At 35.6% G+C, this 21,129-nt stretch overlaps 5 protein-coding genes across 6 annotated transcripts; 1 reads left to right on the forward strand and 4 right to left on the reverse strand.

The window, feature by feature from the left end:
- Positions 1-3,705: 3,705 nt before the first annotated feature.
- On the reverse strand, positions 3,706-7,556 carry LOC102624377 (hypothetical protein). The gene is made up of 8 exons (XM_006490554.4): positions 6,982-7,556; positions 6,688-6,782; positions 6,255-6,334; positions 5,749-5,790; positions 5,509-5,636; positions 5,251-5,431; positions 4,762-4,940; positions 3,706-4,524 (listed from the first exon to the last, which is right to left on the reverse strand). Exons 1-8 carry the CDS (start codon positions 7,401-7,403, stop codon positions 4,029-4,031), a joined length of 1,623 nt encoding a protein of 540 aa, XP_006490617.2. The 5' UTR covers positions 7,404-7,556; the 3' UTR covers positions 3,706-4,028.
- Positions 7,557-8,571: 1,015 nt separating this feature from the next.
- On the reverse strand, positions 8,572-10,869 carry LOC102624659 (loganic acid O-methyltransferase). Its single transcript, XM_006490555.4, has 3 exons — positions 10,588-10,869; positions 9,221-9,874; positions 8,572-9,135 (listed from the first exon to the last, which is right to left on the reverse strand). Exons 1-3 carry the CDS (start codon positions 10,666-10,668, stop codon positions 8,791-8,793), a joined length of 1,080 nt encoding a protein of 359 aa, XP_006490618.2. The 5' UTR covers positions 10,669-10,869; the 3' UTR covers positions 8,572-8,790.
- A 694-nt stretch (positions 10,870-11,563) lies between these two features.
- LOC102625408 (pentatricopeptide repeat-containing protein At4g21190) lies at positions 11,564-14,844 on the reverse strand. Its single transcript, XM_025102757.2, has 6 exons — positions 14,591-14,844; positions 14,240-14,324; positions 14,038-14,136; positions 13,808-13,951; positions 13,496-13,708; positions 11,564-12,880 (listed from the first exon to the last, which is right to left on the reverse strand). Exons 2-6 carry the CDS (start codon positions 14,321-14,323, stop codon positions 12,488-12,490), a joined length of 933 nt encoding a protein of 310 aa, XP_024958525.1. The 5' UTR covers position 14,324; positions 14,591-14,844; the 3' UTR covers positions 11,564-12,487.
- A 224-nt stretch (positions 14,845-15,068) lies between these two features.
- LOC102624943 (uncharacterized protein At3g49140-like) lies at positions 15,069-19,616 on the forward strand. 2 transcript variants are annotated; one of them, XM_006490556.4, is made up of 11 exons: positions 15,069-15,236; positions 15,341-15,431; positions 15,652-15,856; positions 16,003-16,105; positions 16,214-16,281; positions 16,603-16,773; positions 16,879-16,995; positions 17,196-17,525; positions 18,392-18,544; positions 18,905-19,000; positions 19,351-19,616. In XM_006490556.4, exons 1-11 carry the CDS (start codon positions 15,161-15,163, stop codon positions 19,453-19,455), a joined length of 1,515 nt encoding a protein of 504 aa, XP_006490619.2. In that variant the 5' UTR covers positions 15,069-15,160; the 3' UTR covers positions 19,456-19,616. The 2 variants fall into 2 exon arrangements, with proteins under 2 accessions (XP_006490619.2, XP_052289017.1); XM_052433057.1 differs by lacking the exons at positions 15,069-15,236; positions 15,341-15,431 and having other exon boundaries at positions 15,711-15,856; positions 15,964-16,105.
- Positions 19,617-19,691: 75 nt separating this feature from the next.
- On the reverse strand, positions 19,692-20,949 carry LOC102625971 (protein SAR DEFICIENT 4). Its single transcript, XM_006490560.3, has one exon. The coding sequence runs from the start codon at positions 20,802-20,804 to the stop codon at positions 19,797-19,799; it is 1,008 nt and encodes a 335-aa protein (XP_006490623.2). The 5' UTR covers positions 20,805-20,949; the 3' UTR covers positions 19,692-19,796.
- Between the last annotated feature and the right edge of the window lie 180 nt (positions 20,950-21,129).

Here is a 21,129-nt window from a genome sequence, read left to right on the forward strand (position 1 = left end):
TTTTTTACTACCTAGGTCCTGTTATTTATAGAAAATAATTAAAAAAATAGGACTTTTGTAGAAAGCAAAATCAATCGACAGATATATGTATTTTTTAAAAATAAATTGTATTTTACATATAACAGTAAAATAACATAATAATAATAATAATAATATTCTGTACTTATTTTCATAATTAATGAATGTGGCTTTACTGAAGTCATATTTTTCAACATCTCTGAATTTTATTTCTTCTCTGTACATTGCAAAGTATAGCAAGGATATATCTTGGGATCATTATATGCAAATTGTTTTCTACCTTTCAATTATTATGTCAATAATGTATAGGAGTAATGTTACATATCTCAAATCTTTGGCGGTGTTGTCTACATTAAAAAATAACAGTGAAAATTATTTTAAATTATTAAAAATCGTCCACCGTGTTGACAAGCATGTGCCACCTCATTTAGGAGGATGCAACCGTTGAAATAAATTTCAGGCATTCTGCTGAACAGTGATAGATAATTAAAAGCAGATAACAAAAAGATAAAAGATCCTATAGATAGAAAGAGGAACAAGATCAATTCATGATCAGATCATCTTCTGGAAGCCACATAGACGAGCTTCAGCCAGTGAATTCACCAAGTTTCTGAGAGAAACAACGCTACCAGTTTAACTGAACATTAATTGTCGAAAAAATGCTAAAGAGAGAGAAAGACGAGAGAAAGTGTGTTAAAAAGGAAGAGAGAGAGAGTGGGCTGGGTAGAGATCATCCTCTTGCCGCAAGCATTGCATGCGCCAAATGCTATTCTTTCTTTAAAATCAAGAACAAGTACGTACATGTGCTTACTATATGTTTCATAAAACTATCCATGACCGCGAACGCGTACACAGCATCTGAAATCGATCCAGAAACGTCTGTTAGTACACAGTATTCGGAGTTTTACCTACTCTTGAGTGCTAATTACATTACATTTTCTTTAACCCAAATTGTCTTAACCCATATCTCACTTTGTGTAGCATAAGGATAACTAACAATAGCCGAGAATCCTCTCAATTTAACCTTTGAATTCCTCTTTTTTGATGTCCAGAGTTATCACTCTTCGTACGCCAATACTAGCGCCATTGCACTGGTTAGGGACTACGCCAATACTAGAGCCACTGCACTAGTTAGGGAATTGTAAGGAGATTACTCGCCATGAATGTGTGCGTTCAACGTGTATAAGCTTCAAATTGGCACTTCGAGAAAGCCATTAAAAACAAGCAGATAAAAAATGGAGGCATCCATAATGTTTCATAATGCAAGGCCTCGATAATCTATATAGGACAAGTCAAAAAAAAAGAAAAAAGAAGAAGCATATTTAAGTACATGTATATAAGTATAAAGAATATATATATATCTATAGTGCAATTATATGTCTATTCCAACACCCTCACTATATGTTGAAAGCCCATAAAGTTTCATTTCACCAGGGGGACATGAATGGAAACGTTGTGTTAATATATAATAATTCTCAATCCCAATGGGAAATTCAAAGAGCTAATAATAGAATAGGTTATTATCTTCTTGGTTTGTTGATACCGTACGTGAAGAGACATAAACCTTGTATCCTGATTTCAGGAAGCCGCTCCTAGGACCACTCATCTCTTCAACTAAATTCCCAAAGTTTCTGAGAGAAAGAACGCTCCTTGTGAAGCTGGCATTTCTAAGAGGAAAAGCACTCGGTTCCCCAGTCTCAGTTTCTTCTCCATCACATCCCTTCGGAAAAAGACGGTTCCAGCTGATACCGTTCGTCTTAAGATCAAGAACAAGCACGTAATTACTCGAAGAATCTCCCCTAAAAAACAAGCTATCACCACTGGCACAGGCAAAGGGATGGCAAAATTGAGTAGTAAAGATCCTGTGCACTCTTACCCATTCTCTCTTGCGGTAGTCTATCATTACGAATAAATCACAATCAAAGTGCGAATGGGATGCACGTCCAAAAATAGCTAATGATCCTCTCAGATTAACCATGTTATACACTTCCGCAAAATATAGAGGAGTCCTGTTGAATTTCTCTTTGCTGAGCACAAAAGATATTATCATCCATCGTGAGCTTCCGAGAGATACAGCAACCAATGTATGTCTCCATGCGCAGATACGCCCCATTTATTGAACAGATGGTGATAAAAGGGAAGTGGTGGGGAGACTTCTCGCCATGAATTTGAGCCCAATGTGTAAACTTCAAATTTGTCGTATAAATCACCGTCGAATGCTTTTCTAGCAGTCACTCGAATAATCTTGTACGTATTGATTGTATGATCAAACCCTACTCCAAACCTCACCCAACCCGAACAGAGACTAGGCCTTGGCAGCTCTAGAATTTCCCTTCTGAGGGGATTGCACGAGTACACTTTCTCTTGATGATCGAGATTCTGAAAGCACAATAAACCATAAGCGACGCAATAGACGATATAATTTTCTTCAATCTTTGAGAAATCCAAGATTGGATGTTTACTTTGTTTGATGGGATTGTCGAAATCGCCGTATGTAAGTGAATGCATGGTTTTTCAAGGACCCAGTGGAGTAAGAACTTCTGGTTCAGTATCATCACTGAAATTGAATGCAGCAGATGCAGAGTGCATGCTAGCGAAAGAATGATCATCAATTATGTTGCGCCAGTTCTTACAGACTGATCGGAAACGCAAACGTGATTTTACGGGTAGCCTCAGTAAGACGTCGCAGACGACATTGGAGTTTGTATCTTGCATTGTGTTCGATCGTCTCAATTGAACACCCACGCCTCCTGCAAGTAAAAGTTACTTCAGAGTTAAGGTACTGCTCTGTTTCTGTAGTTTAGGGCAATGAAGTAACAATTTAAACATTAAAAAAAAAAAACTGTTATGATCTTCGGAATCAAGCTGTTTAACAAAGAAACGATACAGAGGAGGGCAATCAAAAAATTATACTTACCTGAATCCAAATCTCGTAATGTTTCACCGAATGAACAAATCTCGTTTCCTAATAAAAGGAGGAATGAAAAATAATTACCCAAAATCTACGTTATTTTCAAAAAGTTTAAAAAAAAGAAAAGAAATTTTGACAATTAATCAATTGAGTCCCCCCTTATTTATTTATTTATTTATTGGCCAATTTATTTAAGTTTCTTGATAGTGTGTTTTTATTTCTATTTCAGTTTACAGGTCTGAACTATATAAATAAAGAGATGATAATATATATAAACTCTGTCAGCTATACAAGAAGCATTCTTTCTCTCAGAAACTTTGGCAATTTAAATGCCGAGGGCCGTCGACTACTTGAAATCAGCAGGCATAGTTTTATGTTCCTCCATTTATCGACAAAGGAGATGGTTGAGAGCTACTTTCTGTTTTTGAAAACTGAACTCAAGTATGTTACTTATTTTGCTGCAATACAGATGACACGTCTTTGGTGTAATCAAACCAAGTATTATTGTAAACAAATATAATGGCATCCACATTCCAGATCAAATCATGCCTCTGTTACACTGCAGAATTCAGGGCCGAATTTGTTGCACTGCAGAATTTGAGGCCAAGCCAGAACAACGATTCATTCAAAAGAAACTGAACTCGAAGCCATGTATGTACAGAGCCACAATTCATCTTCTTCCTACATTGTTAATTGCAATAAAAAAACATAAAACGATCATCTTTCCTACATGCTCTAATTGCAACAAAAACAAAAAATGCCAAAAGTGCTGCATATCTCCGAAATGATCTTGTATTCATGTACACTACCAGAGTTGCTCGTTGTACAGGATTGTACAAGGCAACAACATCACACAGAAACAGTGCTATTCAGTTTACAAAAATGGAAAATAACTAAACTTTCAAAACTACAAGTCACATAGGCAACACCAGCTCAAGCAAATGACTTTCTGCATCTGACTGAACATCCTCACTTACACATATGACCTGATGAACACTGCATTATATAATTTACACCTCACATTATTTTTCAGATTTCATAAATAATTTTTATCAACTAACTTGTGTCAAAAGAATGTATAGGTTAATAAAGGGCTCTTTCAGTTGTTGCTTCTTCCACGAACCCAACGAGCGGAGCCTGTCTTTGCCAGACCAGAATAATAACCACCAACATTTGCTACAAATAGGGGATCCCTATCTTCAATTATGTACTCGTTGCTGCCACTACTAGTGGCATTTTCCTGATCTGTCTGTTCCAACTCTTTTGTTAAATTCTCCATTGTCTTCTTTAAATTAGCTTTGGTCATCTGCCCTGCCTCCCCTGTCGAGATGCCCACCATTGTAACCTTTGGAAGAAATGGATTTAGCTGTAAGTTCCGTTTGGTGCATTCTATATACGAACTGCCCTGAGCTTCACAATCTTGCTTTGACCATAGGTGCCTAAACCAATCTCCAAAAGGAAACCGAAAATCTGGTCTCTGATCACGTTTATCGAGATGTTTATCTTCCAATTTAAGATCTGAAGAGCCATTATTTGTTTCAGAATTGGCAAGGCAACTGGTTGACTCAGAAGCTCTTAGGAAAGAAGCTGCACTCCTGCAAACAGAATAAACATTGTCATTATGGAACCAATCATATTGATGATTCATGTATATGCAAAAACTGCATCTAAATAGGTTTTCAATTATGCATACATCACATAAAGAGTTTATGCGTAGCTTAAGTTTGCACGATCAAATTATAAAGGCACAAGAAATTCTAGTCTTCAAGGAGTGAAGGTATGTGTTCAACCATCTTAGAATTCAAGTTGCCAAAAAGGGGCATAGTATGTACCTATTCTCAAAGGAGTCAACCATGTACGGAAATTTTGGTTGAATTCCAGTAGCTTTCCGCAACCACCTATTACCGAGGAGTACTCTGTCAACAGCATAAAGAAGCTGGATTTCAGCAGCCTTTGAAATAACACTTAAAGGTATTGCAGGATGACCTATCTCATCCATCATTTCTTGAACCTGTAGATAATACTGTCACTCATTAGCATAACAATTTTATATTGAATTTCTTGCCTTTGCCAAACTATTCCCAGAAAACTGAGCATACACAGATGCTAAAGACACTGTTATTACAAATTCAAAAGTTTAATTTCTTTCTAACTTCAAAATCTAATTTGATGTTTCAAGAGTAAGAAAAGTACAAGATTATTAATCTATGATGTGTGTGTGTGTGTGTGTGCATCGAAGCAGTAAATAAGTTTTAATTCCCAAAGCTAAATTTATTGTCATACCTGCCTTTCAGCATCCACAAACTAAAAAGAAGTTTTACCTCTGGAGGCTCCCATATACTATCTCCAATTTCTTCAACAACCTCTGCTGCCAAATTGTCATCAATGACATCACGTCGACGTTGCATGTGTCGAGTTTGAATTAAGGCATGGAAGTGCTGATCGACAGATTCTTCAAGAATGTTATCTAGCATGTTTTTATCAAAGAAGTATGGAGTATACCTAATATGAGAAATAGAAGGAATAAGCACCAGATACACTGAAGAAGCTGCAATTATAGTAAATGCCAAAGAACTCACCATTTAATTCCATCGGCAGTAGCTATTGCAATATCTAAATTTTGAGCGCTGAAAACAGGAACACCATCCACCTTTTTTTTTCTACCACTATCTGGAATTGTCCTAAGAAGTTTGTTTGCAGCTTTGACCTAATAGAGCATACACTTTCTTTTTAGAAATGAATGCCAACTTACAACAAGAGAAACTATATTAAAAATTGTGAAGGCAAACAAAATTCATGAGCATACCACTGTAATTTACCTGTTTCTCATTTGGAACAAATTGAAATAAGTGAGGCTTTTCCTGCATTGCACATAATAAAGGAAAAAAAATTGGTGGATAAATAGAAACAAACAAATTTCTCTGCTGACAAATACAGTATTAAGCAATGTTTCACACATTAAAAAAACATTAAAATACAACAAAGATATCCATGATACAAACTTTGACAGGAGCAAAGTAATTCGCCGAGCAAACATAGATTTATGAACCTAATTGTTCAATATATGCTGAGCTTTGGGTGTATGAGTAGGGATGCACATGTTAGCATATAAATAGTCAGAAACGTATTTACATTTTAATATTTGCAATCTATCACGTTTAGTAGCTCCCCAATGATAACACAGAGCGAATAAAGTATTTCCTATGCTTCATAGAAATAGAATCCTATAAGCTAATCGGTGGGTCTATAATCCTAGATTCAAATCCAATGATCCAACATCAACTATTCAACAAGCAGATATAACTTTAATCAAGTGAGCAAATACCTTAAAGTGTTCGTATGCCAAATCAAGGCGACATGCCCCTACCACACCACTTGGAATATTCAGCTGTTTAACATATGTGACTGAAAAAACAAACAAAGGTGATATCAATTTCAAAGCGCAAAATAGTTTAAAATTTGGAAATAATGATCAAGAATAAGAAGACACAAGCAAGAAGTAGGTCACATAGACCTAACATCTAATAGATCCATCAAGAAATATAGTCAACTATGAACATAAAGACTTGAGTTTGTAATCTGCCTCCTTAACAAGGGTAATTTATTCTATCAAGTTCCATAAAACTAATTGAAGAGGGCTGTTGCAATCATAAAAAAATTTCAAAATAAAGGAGGAAATATTCAAGATTACCACTAAAAATTGGCATTGCGCGGACATGACCACAGAAAATGAAAATAAAATGACTGATAATTCATACCTGCATCGCCTAAATCCATGAAAAAGCGAAAAACAGGGCCATTCCTTTCACTCTTAGTAATTGTTGCAAACAACTTCTTTAGCCACTCAGGTGTCCTATAATCGAAAGAAATTTTCGTCCAAAAGAGTAAAAAATGAAAATAATACACACACACACATACACACAAAAAAATTATTCTCAACATGCTCTAATAACTTCAACTCTTATCATTAATTTCAAAATTCGCAGGCATACAATTAAGCTTAAGCATAATTCACACGTGCGTGGTAGAAGAGATGAGGAAGAATCAAAAACCTTTTAGAAATGAAGGGGATATCGAAGTGAGTGGAGACAGCCATGAGCCCAGTGCCGGAAAGATCACACATGCTAAAAACCTGGCCCACGAAGGCGGGCCCACCGCCTTTCCCACTAGAATTAATCGCGGAAATCCTGACCGTCGATGGGAACCCCGAGCTGGAGGACTCAGACGACGAAGCACCTGAGTTGGACGAGATGGAGTCGGACCCGACGGGCGAACGAGTTGAGGAGGAGGGGCAGGATGAGTCGGCGAATTTGAGCGGGATGCAGAGTCTGGAAGCAGGAGCGGACGACGGTTGGGATTGGGAAGACGGCGTCGTTTTGGTAGGGGTGATGAGAGAGAAAAGAGTGGAGGTTGTCGCGTTGATGAAGCTTGATATTTGGTTTTGGAGATGGTTGGGTTCCGCTGGCGAAGCCATAGATTTTGCTGGGTGGCTACTGGTTTTGTGAAATTTTTATGTGTTTTCAGAAGAGAATTTTGAAAAAGAAGAGGAAGAGGATTGGTGGCGTTGGAGTTTTTTCTATTTGGATTTTATACAAACGCACATATTTTTACAGGAGACTGACGATTCACTTTTGAAATTAATACGTATTACATACTATATATCCGCTTATTATTTTCACATTTCTAGTAGTCAATAAACACTACACTATAATTTTATAATATTATTATTATTTTTTAAAATATTTATATTTATATTTATTATAAATTAAATAAATTAATAAACTAGAAATTAAAATTAAAATTAAAAAAATATATGTTTAGGTGTGAACAAAAGATTAATTTAACATATTATTCTTTTTTGTTATTTTTAAATATTTTTTATAATAAATATATCATTTATATTCTCAAGATAAGTTATCGATCGACTAATTCATTTATCTCTTTTTTTTTAAAATTTTTATTACCAAATTTTTTGGTATTGTGAAAATAATAAAAGATAAGTAATATATATTAATTTCAATATGTGAAAATTAGTGATCTTCCATCTTTTATTAACTATATATAATATCTAATTAATAATAGTTAATTAAACAATCCTTTTGGTATTATAGAAGTGCTTATTCGGGTAAGAGTTTTTGTGATTTACTAAAATAGGCTAACAAGTTGTTAAAATTAACTATTTTGCCTTCACCTTTTTTTTGAATCAAAGAATCTGACGTAATATAATGATGACAAAACAACATTCATATGGTGTGGTGTTGTAGTGTTAAGTAGTACTATCTTCAAGTAATACTATAGTACCTTATGGTCTGTAGTTATTTTTATTACTATAAAATCATTATTAAAACTCTTTCTCATTTTTTTTAATCAATTTCAATTAACTCTATAATATGTCATAATTATACGTTTATTTTTGTCATCATTGAAACACCATTAAAACTCTCTTTATTTATTTATTTATTTTTGTTAGTCTAACTCTTGTCGTAATATATTAATGAAGTTGAACCCGCTTCTTATTTGGTAGTAAAAGATAAATAGTTTAAACGTAAATTAAATATCATTAATCATTAAGTAATTTGTCACACTAGGAAAATGACTGATGAATAATAAATAAACAATAAATATATTTGAACATAGAACAATTAATAAGATTTAACTTCTTTTATTTTTTAATTTATTAACAATCAATCAGTAATTGAATTATTTACTCAAAATATGATCAGATCAGGAGAGAATCCTGATCCAATCACACAATGCAACAAATGTTATATAGATGCGTCCGAGGAAAATAGAAAACATTTTTGCAACATAAGAAAGCAAAGCAACATCCGACAGCAACAAGCATTTTAATTGAAGGTAATCTAGTTCTTTGATATGCGTTTGAGGACGACAAAAACTTCAATCTCTTTATGCAGTTTCCCATTGTGGATGGACAGAATCTCTGCTTCCTTTGTGTTGATATGGTTGAATATATTTTCCAAAAGCTCTTCTCCAAAGTGCTTCCCGATGAGTCCCCCTAAGACAGCCCTCAAGTGTGACAAGTAGAATTGAGCAGGGAACGTTTTGTGCCTCATTGGCTGATCCAATTGCTGCATCCTCTCCATAGCGAAATGCCCATTTCTCTGTATAAGTGATTCCAGCTCCTCCACGTATGGAAAATATGCGGGCACATTGAAAGTGCATACTTTTTCTTCGCTAATCACACCCTGCATTCAGAAAAGCAATTTGATAGTTATATATATCAATGTATCAAGTACCATGAATTAAAGATGAATTTGTCTTCACACACACCATCTTGGCCAAATCCCAAAGGCAAGATCCGAGAAAGTTATATGTTGCTCCCTGAACGGTATCAGCGAAAGGGATCCCACTTGGTCCAGTAATTAATGAAAAGACCATCAATCCTCCAGGCACAAGTTCTTCGGCTCTAGCATTCAAAATGGACTCAAAGTCGCTCCTGAACTGAGCTTGAAATGTCTCATGCACTCCTTTCATGAACCTTGTGCATTTGATACTTCCTTGATTCCACTCAAGAGATTTTTCTAGCATATTAACTTTTGGAGTCTTGGAGAGCCAGTGCATTGCATTGAAGGAGTTTACAACATGTAATGTAGATTTGGGAAACAAACGGCCATGGAAAGAACCCGGCACTCCAGCAGCATAGTATTTTCGAGGAGGGAGAGTTCTAAATAGAGTGTTGAAGTCATTTTCAGTGTGATCATTGAAGAAAACTTGGAAGTCCGGCACAGGAAGTGAAAGGTTTTGGAACTTGAACTCTAAAGCTTCTATGATATTTTGCACGGAAATGAAGGTGTTAGGACCAACAGAACAGCCTAAATCTGCAATCCTAACTGTGTAGGAATTATCATATCCATAGCTACCCACATCAAGCTTATTAACTATGGCCTCTCTGACCAATTCCTTTGCAGCATCCACTGTTCCTCTCTGCAGCCATAAGCTTGTTTGTCAACTTTGTGTACGAGTGCAAAGTACATGTAAAGAAAGAAGTCTTACAATCTACTGCTAATTATAACTGCCAAAAACAATTAACTTTCTACTAAAATCACATCTCATACCCGGCAATGATTTTGGATATACAAAACTTTATATGCTTAAAATGACTGAGAAACTATCATAATTCTCTTGTGCTAAAACCGACCTTAATTACCTTACCTTACTCAAGCTTATTTGGTCCATAGATTTACCCGACCTTACTCGACCCACTTACCCGACTTACCTTGACCTTACCAACATTAGTTGTCTACAATTTTAATGGGGGTACTCTGTTCTCGCGCATATCCATATAAAATGTATACGATCGGTTGGATTATATGTTTGGCATGTTCAAGTTAGTTGGGCATTTTTAATTTTTAATGAGTTTTTAAAGTTTTCTAAAAACTGTTCCTCATTTCATTCCTCCAACACTGAGCCAAAACAGTACTAGTTCTTACAAAGATATGAACAATTAATCTTGTAAATTAAAGATACTAAACTCGATTCCAATTACTACAAGTCTTCTAGCTAAATCATGCTATTTTCTGTAATTATTAATTATATAAGATAAAATCATAATCATCATGCCTTTTTTTAATATATTTTTTTATTTTTTACGTAATGAAAAGAAGATGAAACGACTCATAAACAAAAAGTTTATATACCTGAAACTGAGAATTATGAGCATAGCTGCAAGTGCCATCTCCTCCCATCATGGGAAAGGTAACTACTTCATCGACAGCCATCTCTCTTGTTATTGATCTGATCGTTTCTAGCTGGTTGGTTTACTGTCGACTCAGTTCTCAGCCGCTTTATTGGTTTGGCAACATGGGATTTCACGCCCACAAAAAGTCAAAAAAGGCACGCATTATTGGAAAAGAAAAGGGATTATTTGCAATTTTGCATCCAACAAAAAAAAAAAAAAAATGAACATTCGTATTTTAAGAATTTTTCTTGTTATAAAAGTACCTATAGTCTACTTTGCATTCAGATGATAATTTAGTATAATTAAATGTATATAATTATTTTGGATACCCCATCAAACACACCCATTTTATTTATGATTATCCTTTGTTTTAAACCTTAAACCTACCACTTCAACATCATGGCTAATCAAATAATTAGTTAACTGCACTGAAAGAAATTGCCCACGCATGCATATATGATTACAAAAAGACTATGGTTATGTTAGAGTTTACCAATAGAGCATGAATTTCAGCCATATACGCAAAGTGATAAATAGTAAAAAATTCATTATAACTCATTATTTATTATTTATCACTTTACATATGTGACTGAGATTCGTGCTCCACCATAAATGAACTCCAACATAATCAAACCCTTACAAAAATTGAGTTTTTTTTTTTTTAAAAAAAAAAAAAAAAGTAACAGCAATTTTAGAAGCAAAAAGAAAGGAAAGGAAAAAATAGTAGTGGAGTGCAATTAGATAGAAGAGAATTAGATTGACACTGGAGTACTCTCATTGTAGATTAATAGTAGATTTTAAGAGTGGGCTAAGAATATAGTAAAACTTAAATTCTAAAAATTTAAAGATTAGTGTACAAAGTAATAGAGCGTTGATTATAATATTTAAAGTGCAAATAACCCGCCCAGTAACAGTACTCTTTCAGTCGACTGAAGTAAAACTACTCCACTGATCCAGCATCTATAATTCAAAATTCAAATATTTCAAACAATATCCTAGCCTATGTTCAGTACTCTTTCAATAATTTTTTGTGGTAGGTCAACCAAAGTCATTACAATTTCGGGTAATTTTTAAAAACCTCTCCTGAGGTTTGGGCTTGTTGCAAGTAGATGACGAGAATTGATTTATTTGTAAAAAACCTCCTACCGTCAGTTAAGTTTAACATTGACCGTTAGTTGACCGTGCAAAGACAATATTACCCTTAACAATAGTTTATAAACGAAAATAACTAAAAAAAAAACCAAAATTATTAGCTATTTTACACTTTTTAAATTATTGATATTTTCTTAAAGTTCTTATAAAAAATTAAAAAATCCTCTTTAAATTATTAATATTTCCTTAAAATTCCTACAAGAAAGATAAAATTAAAAATTTAAAAATGAAATAGTCATAATCTTTACCTATGATATTGTAAATTTTTAGAATTGACAAGGATAAAATTGTCAAAAAATAGGATTTGTGCTTTTTGCACCAATAATTTTGATTTTTTTTAGTTATTTTCGTTTACAAACTATTGTTAAGGGTAATATTGTCTTTGCATGGTCAACTAACGGTCAATGTTAAACTTAACTGACGGTAGGGGATTTTTTACAAATAAATCAATTCTCGCCATCTACTTGCAACAAGCCCAAACCTCAGGAGAGGTTTTTAAAAATTACCCTTACAATTTCTGACTGATATCTAACATAAGTTTGGCACTTAACAAAAAATGCTGTCTTAGTTTACGCCCTAATTGACTAGGTGATCAGAACCTCACATTTTCAGGGATTGAATACAATGTGATTTCTTTTGCCTCAATACCACAGTGTGATCCCAGCAAGCTTGGAATCTAACCAATGTCTAGTAAATGATGATACAAACTAGCCTGGCACATTGCTCGTAGAAGAAATGTCACTTTCATTTGAAATTGCATCAGCTTCCTCCAACAATTCTTTTGTATTTGCTTCAGTCTCCTCCAAAGATTCATTTAGATTGGCTGCAGCTTCAGGTTCTTCTGATGACTCATTGGGATTTTTTGTAGTTTCCACCTCGTTAGTCTTGCCTTCTGTAGCACTATCCAATTCATATTTAGGCTTTGCTGGGATCCTAACACGCTTTCCTTTGATATATCGATACTCCCATTTAGGTGGTGGGTATTTCTTCTTTAATTTCTCATACTTGTCCAACATACCTAGCTTTTGGAAGGCGTTTCCCATCATTGAAACAATTGAAACATTTGGTCTAACACCAAGCTCCTCCATATCGGCAAATATCTACAAGAGTAAATGACTAGGAAATTACATATCCACATAGTGGAATTTAGAGTCCAATATAAAAACCAATAACAGGTTATGCAATATGAACTGACTCCAATCATGGAAATAGAAATTTGAAATAATGAGTTATGGTTAATGACATTTCAATAGCATGTGATCTTCCAGGAAATATTGATGATAGGCATTGCAAATACAGAGATGCACTGAATTTTAGTCCACTATGGTAGTATTTTATGATCCAATTGGTACATGTTTTTGGAGTACCACAAGAGGTTTCAGGTACGGAAAAGAATTCTGCAAAGAGTTATGGTCCACTGCCTATAAAGAAACACCGGTAAGTATAGCTTACTCAGTTGGAAGATCACATGTGGATCATCAGTTGATCACAATGAGCAACGAGCACATGCAATTATAGGAAGAGTTTAAAGAGCAATAATATGCCGGACACCTATAGTGCTAATGGATGAACTTCACTAATACAAACAATTAAGTTGAGATTACTCATGAAACTCAACACTAAAATATTTCATCTATACCACAGACAATATTGTGAAAACACATGAAATGAAATAACAGAGTTTAGACTTTAAGAATGAGATTAAATAACAATACCTCAAACATCTTCTCGTGCATGCCCCTGTTATAGTAAATAGAAATCATCTTATCAAAGAAAATACGTGGGGTGCCTTCTAGGTGATCCAAAAATATTTTTGTCCAAAGTTCTTCGGCTTCATCAAGTCTCCCATCCTCTGCTAAAGCATTCAGTAGCAAAAAATAGGTGCCCATTGTTCTCCCTTGACCTTTGCTCAGCATCCATTTTGTCACCTACAACAAGCCCATTGTTCTTTCCTTGTTTTGCTTACAATCTTTCATGAAAATATCCACAAAAAGAAAGCAATAAAAAGGATTGCAAATTGTTAGTACCTGAATTATCCTTTTCCAATCCTTTTCATTTTCAAGAGTCTTCAATGCTTTCTTTACTGTAATCAATGGAAACTCTAATTCCCAAGCAATAAAGGAGTCAAGAGCCCCATAAACTTCTTCTTTAACATTCGACAATCCTTTTATCTACATGATAGTCAGCTAAAACTGGTTATTATCTCAAGATGCAAGATAGCGTCAAATTCAGATCCTTAACTGTTAGTTAAGCTTACACAAGTAACAAGCTTGGCTGACTTGGATATTGTCCCAATTCTCTTTCTTGCTTTCCATACCCGAGGATATCTAGGTCGTGGACCTCTAGCAGCACATACCTGAAGATTATTGACAAATTTATAGCAGGCCGTACATAGCATACAGATACAACGTGATCAATTGATCAAAATTAATGTCTTTACCAATTCAACAAAACCTTACCACAAGGCTTCTGGCATTTCTGGAAATCTTGATTGGTTCAAATATTTTCGTGAAGGGAGGCAAAGAATAGCTCAAACTAAGCATCCTGACAAAAACAAAGACATTAACTTCATTAATGCTTAGCACATTCATATTTCTATAGCATATCTTGCTTTCACAAAACAACCCAAAAACATAAATTAAAATCTGCTTGTGAATGCTATAAGCGCACTTTCCAAGCACGGATATATAGTACGTATTAACTGGAAAAAAGAAAAAAATCACTTCAAAACAACGAGCAGTATCCAAGAATTCAAAAAACTCTAGAACAGGAGTCTAATTTTCAGCTTGGATGGAGAATTTAGCACTCACTTCTTAATTAGAACCTCTATTTGGTCACTTGCAAATGAAAATATTTCGCATTTCTTGAATAAAAATAAGCTGCAGAGTTGGAGAAATAAAAAAATTATCTGTGTGGAGAGCAGAGATAATAATGAGTTGATGGAAAAGTTTCTTGTTGCTTTCCTTTCGTCTGGTGATGTTCTTCTCTTGCAGTGTTTTGATTTTCTAGGGAATGTTTTCTTTTTCTTGCGTTTTTTATTTTACCATCATCCAAACAGCGAGAGTAAACTGAATCCCATATTTTCCTTAAACTGGAGAGAGAGCCCCAAAACGTTGCGTTTAGACTCTCGCAGTGAAATGGTTAAAAATATTTTTTAACGCGTATCTCAAAGGTATCTTCCCGGATATCATATATCTGAAGGGGATCTTCCCTGCCACGTGTACACTAAATAAGCCCGATTGTAGTGAATGCCGATGGTCGTGGTTGCACGGAACCTAAACTTAGGACCTCATCTTCACACTCGTCGGGAGTAAGGGCAAGCTTGTGCGCCACAAGATCAGACAGCAGAGTTAAAGCAATAAAACGATAAATTAAAAAAGATGATGATGATTGAATCAACCTTGGCCGTCCGATTTCCCGCCGGTTCAAATTTCTGCTCCTCCGCAGCCTTATCCCGTAACTCTTTTTCCTCCCTCTCTAACAACCTTTAACTGTCAGCTCGCAACCAAAACAGCGCCTGAAGTTTTGAATTTATTTTTTTCATGCATTTTCAATTGCAGATTCCCGCTCTATCTGCCACGCCGAAGATGTCACGGGTGTCCACGTCACCTCTCGCCGGCCTTTTCCCTCCGGCTGCTCCAACGTACCTTGGTAATGCTTTATTTTAACTTTTACTTTTCTTTTTTCGCCTTTGCAATAATTATTCATTTCAAAGAATTTAAAAAGTTACATTATTAAGTATTATTATTCAATTTGTATACATCAGCTTTTGCAGAGAGTTTGAATGTGTAGTGTTATTCTTCTTGGACTCGTATTAAGAGATTTGGATTGTAAGAAAGAAAGTTATGAATGTGAAGGTAACTACTTGCAGGAATAGATTTCGAAGATTAAATGGTAACCCGTGCATAACGAGAAGCAATGTTACGAAGAAAAGGATTCAAGCATCAGCTTCGGATCCTGTAAAGAAGAATGAGAGGACAAGCTACCATCCATTTGAGGACATTGCAGATTCAACATTGAAGAACGGTGAGGAGGCTAGGCTTACAGCTGCAGAAACTTCTAGGACCATTATTGAGGTATCATATTGACATCAGTTCTTGAAAATAATAGCTCCTTTTGGGATTAATCCCTCAAATCTTTGACAGTTTATGTAATAGTTTGCACTGCTTTTTAAATTATTTAGTTTGCATAGCTAAGGCAGCAGGTAGTGTACCATGTTCAGGTGAATAGTACGGCGACGCTGATGTTTACAGATTTTACCAATGGTGGAGCTCATGAGAATATTATCTGGCCAGACTTGCCTTATGTAACTGATGAACATGGAAGTAAGTCCGATGTATGAAGTTCACCTTTCCCAGGTTGACTTCTATCAATTTTCCCTTCTCTTCCACATTTGCTGAACTTAAGCATTTGTGTGGTCTGATGCACTACAGATATATACATTCAAGTGAAGAATGAGGAAGATATTTTGCAAAGCCTAATTTCAGAAAATAACTTTGTGGTATGGATTTTATTCTCATTGACTTGCCTGCCGATATAACGCATGTGTAAAGTAGAACACTAATATGAAATCATCGGGTGATGTTTGTGTGACAGTTTGATTTAGAATACATACAGAACAGTTTTGTATCAAGAGAAAGTTCATCCTTTTGGTTTTGAATTGGTACACTTATCCTTAATTAAAACACTCATCCTTAATGACAAAACCATTAAAAGCATAATAATGGTATCACACTACGATGTGTTAGCCAGGTGCATCACAATATGTCAATATCCATATTTGTTAGTGTTTTAAGTCTTATATGGTTTGTATTCAATGCAGCAAGTGATAATAGGCTTCGATACCACAGAAATGATCAAGGAAATGGAATTAGCAGGTCTATCAGAAATTGACTTTGGAATTGATGAGATTGATGATGAAGACAGTGATGTTGAAGATGAAGATGAGGATGAGGATGAGGATGAGGATGAGGAAGATGAGGATTATGATGAGGTATGTTTTTTCTTTCTTCCCTTTTAGATATAATTGTAGTGCATTTGATTTTGTTTTTCAAGAATAAATGTAAACTGTTCATTATATGTAAATTCTTACTTGTAGAATTGGGTTAATGTTCTCGAAGATGAAGATGATGAAGATGAGATGCTTGGAGACTGGGCAAAATTGGAGACTATGCGTTCTTCTCATCCAATGTATTTCGCTAAAAAGCTTTCTGAGGTAATTATTCATTCTACTTCTTTGATTACTTGATGAAGCAAAATGGAAAGGATTTTTTAGGAAGGTGTCCTCATTGATTGTGTTATTATAGTTATTCACTGTGAGTTTGTTCCTTCCTCATAGCAGCATCTTGTATAATTAAAACAAAATTCTTGATTTACTGTAGTTGATGTATTGAATGAGCTTTTTTTTTTGCATAGGTCATTTCAGATGATCCTATAGATTGGATGGAGCAACCTCCAGCTGGAATAACTATCCAGGGCCTTTTAAGGCCTGCCTTAATTGAAGAACACTCTGACATCCAGAGGCATAGATCAAGCAATCAGTATCATGATGTCGATAATAGTAAAAATGTTGTTGTGGGAAACAATCAAGAGGATCTTCATGTAATCAATGGTCATAGAAATGAATCAGAGCCATCCAGAAATGGGTCAGAGGAGTCAAAGAAGGATGATAAGCCTATGAATGGGACCTCATTTTACAAGTTGGAGATGACTAAGATTCAGCCGATTTTGGCTCATGCACACCAGGTACTGAAATGATTATTTACTTATTAGGCACATGAAAGATCTGTTAATTGTTTGTCAATCTCAGTTTACATTGCAACATGTTAGCTTTAACATGCTTAAAGTATCACATATTTGCTTGGATCATGGTGGATATTCATTTATCAGCTACAAGAGTGGAGTAGAACTTGCTACTGTAGGAAGTTTGCTTCTTTGTTCTTTGTACTTGTTATTATCTTACAGGTGGTTATTTGACATTTTGATAAGTAAATTGAATTTTGACTGTGTAGTGTCTATGATGCAGAATGAGAAATTATCTTTATATAGATTTTTTACGATTTTCTGACTATTATTTAAGTCAAGTGATTAAGTAATATTTGATCACCCTTAAATAGATTTCTTATTTACATAGGTTTTATATCAAATACTAGGAAGTAGTTTTCTTTTCCCTTTCGGTTCTTGCTTTATTGATCCATTACAAAAAGGGCCTCACTTTTCATTTTTAAGCAGACTTGATATTTTTGTTGAATTACTGAATAAAGTGTTTTCGTTTCCCCGGGTTCCTCTATCGCTGTAGTTCTTTTTTTTTTTTCTACCTTTGTTATTTTATGGGGCAATCTGTCCTACATCACAATATTTTCTAAGTCTGGTATCGGGGAGCTTTTCACCTCCAACAATTTTTTTTATCAGGTAATTTTTAAGGGTGGATATAGGACATGAAATTGCTAAGCAAGAGAGCATTGATTCATACTGCTTTGTGTAATCCCCCCCCCCCCCCCCCCCCCCCCCAAAAAAAATAATAATATTACTATGTGGGCTGTTGTTTTCATATTTAGAAATTTATACTTTGACTAAGAAGAAGGGAATTGTGGGGTTCTGCTTCTATGTAGGCTGCTGTTGACATTGAAGACTACAGAAAAGCTCAACCTGATGTTATTGCACACTCGGCAGCAAACATTATATCTCGTCTAAAAGCTGGTGGAGAAAAGACCACTCAGGCCCTTAAATCTCTCTGTTGGAGAATTAAGGGTATTCAAGTTGAGGTAAAGCATTATAACCTGCCAATTAGGTTTCTGAACTATTTCAGCTTATTAATATATTAATTTTGCAAATATTGGAAATGTAGTTAGCCTGTTGAGTTCTATCCAATTCTATTAGCTTTTAGGGTGTTTGTTGAATGTAGTAACTAGCACCTTTACAAAGTCTATTGCAATTTGTGTGTATAGTGCGATGCATTTCTGAATGTTTCTTCAACTTTCTTTTCTTTTTTAAATATTCAAAAAAGGTATTGTGATCTTAGTTTATAGAGAGACTACTATGCAATATCTATTATGCCTTCCAAGAATTTTTTGTTTAAACTTCTCCAGTTTCTTTAGTTGATACAAGTTTGCAATTTGCCACAGGAGGAAGCAGTTATTGGTGTAGATTCCATTGGATTTGACTTGAGAGTTTGTGCAGGAACACAAATCCAAACATTGCGGTTTGCATTTAATACGCGGGTATGTTAGTTGTCTTCAGTTTTATGCTGCTTGTTTTGCATCCATCATTTAATCATCTACTACTGTATATTATGATGGTGTTTTTAATATGTCTATTTTTGGACAAAGTAATGCCGCATATTTCCTCATACCTTTGAATTTTAAGTTAATAATGTCAAGTATCCTCGTAGCAGCCCCTGTTATCACATTCTTACCAGTTACCTGTTATCATGCAGTGGTTATAATTCCATGGACTCGCATTCACTGGCTCTTTATTTCTTTACAATTTTAAAATATACTATATGCCAATATTAGAAATCGGTTTCCCCACTATAACTTCCACCTTTCTGCTTTATAAATTGTCTTTACAGGCTACTTCGGAGTATAGTGCTGAGAGACAGCTTAATGATCTACTATTCCCTAGGATCCATCAGAAGCCGCAGAAAAGGAAACAGACTTATCAAAATGAATGCTGAAGCTGGCATTATCAAAATTTGCAAAGTCTCAATTAATTTTGGACGTTTGTTGTCCATTATGGTTTGATTATGGCAAATGGAAGAAAAGAAGAAAAACTCTTGCATCTGTCGTCTCATGTATTTCTTTGATTCTAGTATAATGAGAACCCATTCTTTTCCAACTTTTTCCTCGTAACAGAAGTATTTACTCCATCCTTTTGAACTACTGGCTCATTGACATCACAGGAAAGTCCCAGTTATGGAAATCATATGCTCTTATTCCGTGAACAAATTAGAAGCAGTCATACTACAGCATAACTTTGATATTATTGACTAAATATAAGTATTCTAACGGTCCTCACTTACATAGCTTCATACATCAATTGAGCAGCGAGAAGATCCACAACACCGGAACCAACAGACTTGAACACGGTAACCTCGTCATCATCTCGCCTACCCATCTTCTTTCCCTCAATCAACTCGACCAAATTCCCCGCAATATCCTCCTCCTTAATCACACCTCTCTCAAAAGCACCAACCAATTCCCCAGCTTCCACCAAAGCAGCCTCATTATCAACGAACACTCTACCTCTCTTCACAGCCTCATCATCACATTCCCTCATCGTATGCTTATACGACCCAACCAAATCTAAATGAGCTCCCACTTTCAATCTCCCACCTCTCACCAATGGCACTTCAGAATTAGTTGCACAGCTCACAATATCACCCAGTTGAAGAATTTCCTCCAAGTTCTCATTACTCTCAAAACACACTCCATTATGATCCCCATGCTTGCTCAAATGCTCAGCCAAATCACTTGCTTTCTTCATAGTCCTGTTCCAAATTATCACTCTCTTCAAACTGGGCCTTGCTGCCAAATGTGCCTTGATCAAATGGGTAGCCAAATTGCCAGCACCAATCATAACAAGCACTTTGCTGTCGTTTCTGGCCAAGATCTTTGAAGCTAACCCAGATACACAAGCTGTTCGATAAAGGGTCAATACAGTGCCATCCATAGAGGCCAAAGTTTGCCCATTCGTTGAACTAAACAGCACGTAACTTGCGTGAATCCCCGGTAAGTTTACCGAGGAGTTTTGCGGGAAGGACGTGACAAGCTTGACGCCTATGTAAGGGAGTGAAGGGGAAGAGGACCAGGAAGGCATGAGAAGGAGAGAGGAGGGTGGCGAAACGGCGTAGTTTTGGCGGATTGGCGTTTGGATTGTGGGTGAGAGCTTTGGGAGAGATGAGTGGAAGTGTTGGATCAGAGAGCTGTGCGAGAGGATTGAGTGAAGTGAGTCGGCGGAGATAAAGATTGGGGATTTTGGGTTGTTTGGATTTTGATTTTTGGTGAAGTTGGATGTTGAAGCCATTGATGATACTTTAAAATTGGAATTGAAGAGAGGAAATAAAGTTTTGTGGGAAAACGCCGAGAAGACCAAGACTTGGTGTTTAATTGTATCAGAAAATGCAAATAAAAGCAGTGGGTACTGGGTTGGGTATCTTCGCTCTGGTGATGGGGAGTGACGTGTGTCGAATGTGCGTAGTAACTAGTGTGAGCTATTAAGGCAATAAGCCAAGAACATTTCTAATGCTATTGTATGCCTAATTCGAAAATATGCATAACTTCCGTTCCAGTCAGTCGTGAATGCAACTGCCAATGCCTGGTGGTTGGATTACGATTTAAGAACAGGAATT

This window comes from Citrus sinensis, chromosome 9, assembly GCF_022201045.2.
Source record: "Citrus sinensis cultivar Valencia sweet orange chromosome 9, DVS_A1.0, whole genome shotgun sequence".
Lineage (NCBI taxonomy): Eukaryota > Viridiplantae > Streptophyta > Magnoliopsida > Sapindales > Rutaceae > Citrus > Citrus sinensis.